This window comes from Panicum virgatum, chromosome 9K, assembly GCF_016808335.1.
Source record: "Panicum virgatum strain AP13 chromosome 9K, P.virgatum_v5, whole genome shotgun sequence".
Lineage (NCBI taxonomy): Eukaryota > Viridiplantae > Streptophyta > Magnoliopsida > Poales > Poaceae > Panicum > Panicum virgatum.
Genome location: NC_053144.1, coordinates 51,236,503 through 51,246,513, shown reverse-complemented (window position 1 = coordinate 51,246,513; position 10,011 = coordinate 51,236,503). Strand labels below are relative to the sequence as shown.

At 46.0% G+C, this 10,011-nt stretch overlaps 2 protein-coding genes across 2 annotated transcripts; one reads left to right on the top strand and one right to left on the bottom strand.

The window, feature by feature from the left end:
* Positions 1-2,237: 2,237 nt before the first annotated feature.
* LOC120652089 lies at positions 2,238-6,176 on the bottom strand. Its single transcript, XM_039929798.1, has 9 exons — positions 5,854-6,176; positions 4,793-4,879; positions 4,652-4,710; positions 4,006-4,101; positions 3,718-3,798; positions 3,446-3,508; positions 3,187-3,360; positions 2,798-2,893; positions 2,238-2,630 (listed from the first exon to the last, which is right to left on the bottom strand). Exons 1-9 carry the CDS (start codon positions 6,038-6,040, stop codon positions 2,550-2,552), a joined length of 924 nt encoding a protein of 307 aa, XP_039785732.1. The 5' UTR covers positions 6,041-6,176; the 3' UTR covers positions 2,238-2,549.
* Positions 6,177-7,568: 1,392 nt separating this feature from the next.
* LOC120652088 (2-oxoglutarate-dependent dioxygenase 11-like) lies at positions 7,569-9,294 on the top strand. The gene is made up of 3 exons (XM_039929797.1): positions 7,569-7,998; positions 8,110-8,357; positions 8,440-9,294. The coding sequence occupies exons 1-3, from the start codon at positions 7,726-7,728 to the stop codon at positions 9,020-9,022; spliced, it is 1,104 nt and encodes a 367-aa protein (XP_039785731.1). The 5' UTR covers positions 7,569-7,725; the 3' UTR covers positions 9,023-9,294.
* Positions 9,295-10,011: the final 717 nt, after the last annotated feature.

Here is a 10,011-nt window from a genome sequence, read left to right as displayed (position 1 = left end):
TGTGAGACCACCAAAAGTAAACATATGCATCCCAATTCTCCGCGACTACTCGACTCGCCCCAGGAGTTGGGTGCGGGTTCCTATACTTTCGAAGCAAAGCAGTACTCGGCTTACCGGTTTCGACTACCTCCTACTCCCGGTATGCGGTTAGTACTGTTCAAACTCAATCACAGGGCCTGACAACGAACGGTCCTTAACCGACACAGACGGGGCTAACCTCTCCCTGCCCGGTCTCCAAAATCTTTTCCTTTCTTACCTAATTCAACATTCCATATATTTAACTTAACTAAACGCCCTATATCTCGCGAGTGACCCGAAATCACTCGACTTCTACCGAGTTCTATTAAGCATAGCATTTCTATCGTCTTCTACATAGTAGTACAACTCAAGGAAACCTAGGGATCATACAACTAGGGTTACAAACAATTCCTAAACCTAATGCACAAGTAATAGCAACATAAATATATGTGTCATAGTTTGAAATAAAAGGATGTGCACCGGGGCTTGCTTGAGGGTAACACTAAGTCAGTGCTAATATTATTTCCGGCCTTGGGCCCTTCCGACCATTGGGCCAGGTCTTCGGTTGCTTCAGCAGTCCTTCCATCTTCTAGAGATATCCGCCAAACACCGTCTTATGGGTCAACTCCACACCGCGTGCTTCCCGTCCACACGTGTGCCCCTAGCGTACCTAAATGAGGTGCAACGATGCATATGCATGAATGCATGAATAATACAGTAAAAAATAAAGCAATACAAGCACAAGGTCGATATTGCCTAACTATAAACACTACATCGACAGAGGTTAATTAAACCTTACATGAGTCTACACCAAGTTAACACAACTGATTTTATATTTTTAGCATTCTCCTAACTCCAACTATGCATTATAAACTACAAAAATCACTTTATCTAGCACAACTAAAAGTACACAGTAAACATTTAGCATGGAGAAATAAAGCTAATAAACCTAATTTTACATTTACCACCGCTCAGACTTGAGACCAAAGATCCGGGGTATCCGGACAGATACCCGGAATATCTGGACCTACTAACCCCGTAGTATCCGGAAAAAGTCCCGGAGTATCCGGACAAATGGTCAAACTGTCCGAACCCCGACCGGTCAGACCGGTATCTACGACCGGTCAGACCGGTCATACCGGTCCTACCGAACTAAACCCCAATTAAGTTACAGAACACTGGTACAACTTCCTAATTTAATTTAACATGATTTTTCTTGATCGTAAACTACTCCTTAACTTCTAAATATACTAACACTTGAAGAACTCACTAACACCTCCAACTATGTTTTCTAGGCCAGAAACTTTTATAGTGGGCTATCCATACCTAAACTAACCCACTGCCTTGGTTTTCAAAAATTTTGGACTACTAGATTTGCCGAAACTAGTTAAACGAGTCTAAACACCACTTAAGCTCTAATAGGGGTAAAAAGGACATTTCACAAGAACAACATTTTTCCCTTGTAGATACAGACGTAACCAATCTAAAAAAACTAGTTTTGCATTTTTAGGATTTTTCCTTGAATTGTTACGCGATCTGCAAGTTTTCGTCAAATGAATTAAAGGGCTCCACCGGTCAGACCGGTTATTATAACCGGTCAGACCGGTCCTAGTCGAGCCATGGCGCAGGGCCATGGCCAGCGGCGTCCCGGGCGGCTCGGCGCCGGAATCCATGGGGAAAGAGGCCGAGGAGGATGAGGAGCTCACCACGAACCCATTTTAGGGACTTGTTTGGGCGGAGGACGACCGGAGAGGCGGATCGACGGTGAGGGGCGGAGCTACTGTCCATGGAGGCTTGGAGCTTCAATTCTCTCCGATTCGGCCGAGGAGAGGCTAGGCTGGAGGTTGGGGAAGGTGGAGGAGGTGGTGGGAAACTTCTATGCGCAAGGGATCGAAGCAAGGCGACCGGAGGGAGGAGATTGAAGGGAGGGGCGGCGGCGGCCTGCTCTGCTCGAGCTCTAGCTCAACGGGGAAGAAGAGAGTTGAGTGGGAATAAAATAAATATAAGGGGAAGATAAGGACGGGTTGGAATACGCCCAACCGGTCTGACCGGTCGGACCGGTCCGTCCCGAGCCAACCAACATTTGACAGAAAAATTTGCCTCTAGTGATTTAATCATGAATATTTAAAGCTAATGGCTAGAGTTAGTTTTAATTATGAGTGATTAACACCTGGGTGTTACAGAAACGCTAGATGCATTTGTAAATAAATGCTCGTGGATCATTAGAAACAATGAATTTAAAATTGTAGCACAATTTAAAATGCAGTTTTATAGTACAAGATAATAATGTATTCATTTGCAGCAAGGGATCAAAGCTTCAGACCAACAGAAGTGCATAGCCTCCTTGCAGCCTTGCAGGCCCCAAGGTAGATGTGCCTCCACGTCTCACGCACTTTGGGTTCTTCAGATATATGATTAAAATTGCCAGCTTTAGCTCTTTCCCATCTGACTTTTAAATCCCGTTTCTGGGTTCTTTTCTATTTTCCTTTCTTACAGTTCAACAGATGAAAAACACTTCTAATCTGATGTTTTTACTTAATCTCTTCATCTCTTTTGATTTGCTCTGCAAACCATGCTTTCCAGTCTGCCACCTTCTCGTTACCATTTGCAACCTGCACAATGGTCAATGGAATAAGATGGAAAATCATCTTTGCAGAACACAAAAGATATATGCACAGCAGTTTTTGTTCTGTTGCCAAATCTGAAGAACAAAGGTTTCTTAAAAACAAGGAATGTCAGTCATGACCACAATCTTGAGACGATTGAGCCAGTTGCGTACCTCAAAAATGAGTGTCTTTTGGGGAATCCCATCCAGAGCTTCCACACATATGGTAGCAGCATCTTCTTTGCTTATTCTTCCCTTGGCTGCTACGCCCTGCATATATCAAGCACCACATGAGAGACACAATTTAAGGTGACACATCACAACAAGGAGCAGTATAGGTATTCCAAGATGATAGTATTCCTTTCCGAATCCCAACAATAGAAATGCATGTATGATATTCAATTTGACACATGCAAATTACATCAGGCATCTATCAACGCAATACTGTCTTAATGTGCCCTGTTCATTGCAGTATTACATGACCGTGCAACTACAGAATGCTACAAAAGAACTGCACGATGGTTAACATGCACGGGAGGTAAGCTGGGTTTTCGTATTGATACCTCGGTGAAATCAAAACCTCTCTCACCACCAGGGGTGCTTTGGAGAGAACCAGTCCTGATTATTGTAGATGGGATGCCAGATGCCAGAACCACTTCTTCATCCCTCTCTGCTAGCTTCTTCAGTTTGCTGTTCATAATAGCTTGCAAACCACCACTGTTTCTGTAGACAGCCAGCTGCACTCTTATCAAGATCTCATAGAGGCAAAATACTGATACTAGAGTCAGTTGGATACCAAGGAATTACAAGAGCATTGTAAACCTGTGAGAGCAGAACGATATGCTCGACACCCTTGAGGTCTATCGGTTCAGAGAAGAAACCATCCTGTAGAAATATCAAGTTCAAAAGTAAACCTTGAAAGGGAAGCGGAATGGTACTTCATAAGTGCTACTGGATAATATGTTCTCACATAAGCACATAACTAACTTGCACACGACAGTATCTTGCTTAAGATTACGGCAGTTACTATTTGGTTAACAAAAAAGTGCAGAAGATTGACCCATAAATTTTACAAACACCAAGTTCTAACATACATCGACTGGAGAAATTACAGCACGAACACCCCTTAGTGCTTTCTTTGTGAAGGACTTATCTTCTATGTCACCAACCATGCACTACAAGTAAACAAAAAGATGTTAATTTGGATGATATTCAATACATTTATCAGAAAAAGGTATTACAAGATAGAACAATAAAAAAATATATGTATTTTTTTCTTATATAGCTAATTTCATCACTAAAACATGACAGTAAAGCAGTAAGTTAAAATAAATGAGAAGCATATAGAATGTTCAAATACAGTCAGAGCACCAAAGTATCACCTCCACGTAAGTTCCAAAAGCTTCTTCAGTGGATCGTTTGTCCTTAACAAGTGCTTTTACTCTAGCCCTTTTCAGGATTAGTGCCAGTATCACCATCTGAAATATAAGGAAACAAACTTGAATTAGGGATGCATTTTAGCAAAGATATACTAGTAAAAGTTCAGTTTTTGTTGAATGAATTGAAACATGTTACCCTTAAGGATTTCCCATTCAAACAACTAGTTGTGTTAGTCTGGATTAATTTTACTCCCTCCATTCCAAATTATAAGACATTCCAACAATCTTGGAGAGTCAAAAAAATTTATGTTTGACCAAATTTATATAATGGAATAATAACATTTATTATATAAACTAAGTACCATTAGATTTTTTATTAGTTATATTTTCATAGTACATTAATTTGATATCATAAATCTTTATATTTCTCTCTATAATCTTGGTCAAATTTGAGATTGCTTTGACTCTCCAAGATTCTTGAGATGTCTTATAATTTGGAACGGAGGGAGTACTAGAATATAGTGTTCAGCTCTGATTACTAGGGAAAAGAAAATGATGAGAGACGAATTTCAGGATTACACTACTAAACATCGGTGCAATCGTAATCCTGCAGCAGAAGTAAAAGAGAAACATGAGGATAAAAGGGAACCTGTCCAATCTCACTGTCGCCATCTGTGACTAGCACAGCATCCCGAGGCTCCTCAATATCTACTGTCACCGCAAATCTGCCAGCAAATAAGAACAATGGCTACCAAGGAGATTACGTTTACAGAATATTTTCTATATGTACCTGGAGACTCAGCCTCCTCATCCTCGGCACCCCCATCCTTGGGAAGCAAATCGGGTGCTCCATACCATCTCCTTAACTTTGGTCCCCCTAGAATGATTTGAAACGCACAACTCAGGATCTACTTGGTTGGCTGCCACACTTTGCCACATTAAGTTTTGACTTGTGGCATGGGTTAGCTTTCTTGTCATGTATGGTGCTGGCACGTGGCCCAAGATGCAACTTTCGCTTGTACACTCGTTTTATTCTCAATGTTCCCTAAGTTGTGGCGAGCATTTTCTTTTCACCAAAAAAAAAAACACGTCTAACCGCACTTGGTCAAAATGCGTTAGCCATGGAGGCAAACGCTTAATCCCTTGATTATCAATACTTAGGCGAATGGGTTAGCCTTTCAATTTGGGACTGTATAGAGCCAATTAGATAAACAACTAAAGAAAACTGATTTCTTCAGTTGTCGCTACGTACTGAGTGACCCGTACCTAAGAATTAAAACACATTTCTCTCCAAGAATTTTAAATCCAACAATGCTGATTCAGAGCAAGAAAGGACCTTTCAGCTACTACAACACGAGCAGTGGTTCTTGATGGAGACATATCTGGTGCAATCACGGAACTGGTGAAATCACCGTGCAATCCGACTAAAAAGGTCTTCAAAAAATTCTGAAAAAAATCATGAATGTACATCTCGGTCTACCCCATCTACATATAAATTTCCACGATCAAATTCATCTTACACTTGCAGTTACAAAAAAGACAAATTTTCTGACAATCAGTAACGTTCAAATGCAGCCCAAATTTGTCTTTTTTGTAACTGCTAGAGTAAGATGAATTTGACCATGAAATTTTATATGTAGATGGGGTAGACCGAGATGTACATTCATGATTTTTTTTCAGAATTTTTTGAAGACATTTTTAGTCGGATTGCACGGTGATTTCACCAGTTCCGTGATTACACTAGATATGTCTCCGTTCTTGATTACATAGAACCTCATAAGCTAGTCAGCTTCGAAATAAGATTTGGCCAAATACGTACGAAGCCGGTATCATTCCGCACAGTGCACGTACCCTCGATGTAGTCGAGGATGCGGTCGGTGAAGCTGGCCTCGTCCTTGCCCCTCGCCCTGGCGACGGCGAGGAGCGCCTGCCTTCCTCGTCCTCCCGGGGAGGGCAGGGCGCCGGCGCCCCTGTCCCTGGCGCGAGGCGCCGGCGCCGGCGTGGGGGCAAGGCGCGGGAGCAGGGGAGGCGGGGGCATTGGAGCCTCGTGAGCCGCGAGGAGGCGCGCCGGAGAGGTTTGCCTTCGCCTGCGCTCGCGCTGTCCGGCGGATTTGGCGTGCGTGACCGTGGTCGCCCGCTGCCAGAGCGTGGGGGATAACGAGCGCTTGGACGACGGTTTGGGAGTGCCACGCTTTCTTGTTGCCTAGCCCTTATTATGGGCCGTCTCGGCGCAGGCCGCATCCAAGTTGGGCGCCCAACCAGCTGCTCAGTTGACCCCTAGGGGATTTGGGCCCGAAACTATTGCTGACGTGTGACGTCCCCTGCTGCTGAAAGGGAAAAAAATCCAAGTACCACTGCACTGGGTCACCGGGAGTACCATTGCATTGATTTTTCGCCGGCTATGTACTGTTGGAGAGCACAGCAGCCGGAAAGGACGCTACTCCACCGGTAAGGTTTGGTGTTTTGAATCTAAACTAGCCTAATAAATAGATCCACATGTATAATTCAGTCAATTTTATTCTGGAGCAAAAAATAATTTTTATTTCGGAATAATTTTTTAATTATTCTAGCAATAAAAAATTTAGTTTGAAATATGAAAAATTATTTCGGCTTGTGTGCTGTCGGTCATATGTGTGACTCTTGACATTTGCGGGAAACAGCGCTGCACCAGGTCTTCCAATCCCCGGTTCCCTGTCTCTTGCCTCCTTTCATAGTTTTACTTGATATTATTCTTGTGCAACTTGTAGCTACGAAATTCTAGATGGTTTCATATTTTATGACAAAAACATTATGCAATACGAATATATTAAAGCATTTGCTTGGAGATTCCAAAACCTCCGGTATTTGGGAATACCACCATGGTTGATGTACTCTGCTCTTCTTATGAGCATATTCAAATATTTTGAGTTAGCTAGACCTCGTTGCGTGGGGGGTCCAGCTAGTTTAATTTATTTGAATTGTCCAACTTGCATGAGTAGGTTCGAGGGGCGATGAAGGAATTAATGAATATATAAGTGTTGCAGATTGATCCAACTGTTTTTGGTTATGTATTTAGGACTCGTTTGGTGTGGCTCCAGCTCCACTGGCAGCTAAGCTGCACCAAACGTATTGTTCCGTCGGCAGCTCCTACAGATAGTTTTGGGAGAGCCGGAGCTCTTTTTTGGGGGAACAGCCGGAGCCTACGGAGCCAGCTGACAATATAGCTCCACCAGCACCGGCTCCACCCTCCCACGGAGCCCTCCCAAACGGCTCCATATTTTGTACAGCGTCGTGTTTTATCGATTTTATTGTGCAATTAGATTTGGATTTGTGATATCTTCTAAATTACGAAATTTTATCCTTTGCTTTCCGTAAACTACTGGCATGTGGGTTCTAGTATGGTTTGCTGAGACGCTTAGACATGTGACCTAGGCGTGGAGATCCGCCACTGGACAGGACAAGACCCTCGTGGTTCACACGAGCAAGCTCGTTGTCGTTGGGACTTTGACGATCACTGGTGGGCCCGGCTGCTGCACCGGAGCCAATACGGGATCGCCAAAGTTCAACGCAACTAGTAGAGTGACAGCAGACTTCCGCGATCGGACAACATTTTCTTTCAATAGGGATCGGACAATAAGAGAGAGCCACCTTGCAGTTGCTGCCTTGTTCCTCGATCACCTCCTGAGCTCTGCTTGCGCAGCCTCGTGTCCCTGCGCTTTCTCGCTGCCTCTCTTCTCGCAAACTATGGCGCTGGAGCCTGCTGACTACAACAGGCTCATTAGCCGGGACAAGGTCACGGGCGCCGCGGCGACGGCCTTCCCCGACTCCGTCGAGATTCCCGAGAGGTTCATCCGGACCGGCGACGAGGCCCGGGCCGGCGCCGTCGCCGGCGAGGACGACGGCGACGAGGCCTACGAGCTGCCAGTCGTGGACATGGCCAACCTCCTTGACCCCGAGCTCTCGGCGTCGGAGACGGCCAAGCTTGGCTCCGCGTGCCGAGACTGGGGCTTCTTCCAGGTCATTATTAGCTAGGACACTCATCAAATCACTCGCATCGCATATGAACCGTGCTGATTTATTAATTAATTGTATGTATGAATGATCGGTGAGTGGCTTTGGGTAGCTCAGCTCACCAACTATGGCGTCGACGAGGCCGTGATCCAGCAGATGAAGGACACCACGGCGCAGTTCTTCAGCCTGCCGCTGGAGAGCAAGAACGCGGTGGCCGTCCGAGGCGGCGGCTTCGAGGGCTTCGGCCACCACTTCAACGCGCCTGGAAGCGACAAGCTCGACTGGGCGGAGTGCCTCCTCCTCGAAACGCAGCCCGTCCAAGCCAGGAACATGGAGTTCTGGCCGGCGAACCCGCCGGCGTTCAGGTACTCAGGCAGCTTACCTCCGTGTTCCAGTCGATCGACACGCTCCTTCTTCCATAATCCATCTCGGATCGATCCATTGCAGGCACGCGATGGACAGGTACTCCGAGGAGATGGCGAGCCTCACGAGGCGGCTGCTGGGCTTCCTGGCGGCCGACCTCGGGGTCGCCGCCGAGGCGCTCCTGGGCGCGTTCGCCGGCAAGCGGCAGACCGCGGGCGTGCACCGCTACCCGCCGTGCCGCCGCCCGGAGCAGGTGCTGGGCATGGCGCCGCACACGGACGGGTTCGGCCTGACGCTGCTGCTGCCGGCCGACGACACGCCGGGGTTGCAGGTCAGGCGGCGCGGGCGGTGGTTCCCCGTGCGGCCGCTGCCGGGCGCCCTGGTCGTCAACGTCGGCGACGTCCTGGAGGTCCTCTCCAACGGCGCCTACGGCAGCGCCGAGCACCGGGTGATCCCGCACGCCGAGAGGGGCCGGACCACCGTCGTGGTGTTCCAGGACGCGGCCCTGGACGGCGGGGTGGTGGCGCCGCTGCCGGAGCTCCTGCGCGGGGGGCACGAGCCGCGGTACAGGCCCGTGGACAGGCTCGAGTTCTCCAAGGGCCACCTGAGGGAACTGGCCCAGGGGACACCGTTCCTCGACAGCCTTAAGATATCTTCATCATCGTAGACTCGTAGTAGATCGATAACGCGAAATCATACGGATTATTATTACTATACAACATGTCACATGTATGTTGTAAATCCAGCTGCATCGTGTCATAGACTTGCAATTAATAATTGTTGAATAATCACGGGTGGTCAGAGACGTGTGCTTGATCCACGTACGCCGTGAGAAGCCTGTTGTGTATGCATGCATGTGTTACCCTCTTCTTCCTGTATAAACGCATCAAATGAAAAACCGAAAAGGCTGCGGGGTTTAGCAGCGGATATCGTCTCCACTATTTTCATGTGCGTACATCTGAGCTCTCTGCGTGTGGGTGTGCGTGTGCGCGTGATCTGAGTTGTCGCCGCCGGCAGCTACAACTAGTATTTCGAAAACAGAGATACTCCCTCCGTTCCAATTTATTATTAATGATTTTGGCTTTTATAGACTCTTAAGCTTTGCTATGTATCTAAAGGGAACGTATCAGGTACAAACTAACTTCTCCATGCAAATTATGAAAACTTCATGAGTATCTAAAACGACTGATAATTTAAAACGGAATAAGTATTAGCTAAATAACATGAGTATAGAAGCATAGTGTGCCAGAGATGACCAGGGCTGCTTTCAAATCAGTCCAAGACAAAGCAACGTAATCAAGTTTCCGACAATGAGCTAAAATAGTACTCCTGTCAAGCTGCGTTGAAATCTCGCTCTTATCTCCTGTCAAGCAACGTAATCAAGTTTCCGACAATGAGTATCTTTTTTTATGGTGAGATGGGACGCATGCGTTGAAATCTCGCTCTTATCTCCTGTCAAGCTGTTTCTTTCGGTCCTATATAATACTTGAAGGTCAACAACTACCCCTCTATTCCAAATTATCCGTCATTTCACTTCTATCTTAAAGTCAATCTATTTGTTCAAATTTATGGATAATATCAACATCTACAATATAAACTAGTCCCTGCTTGGATGTGCTAAAATTGAGTTCTAAACTTTAACATCTATTAGCACTC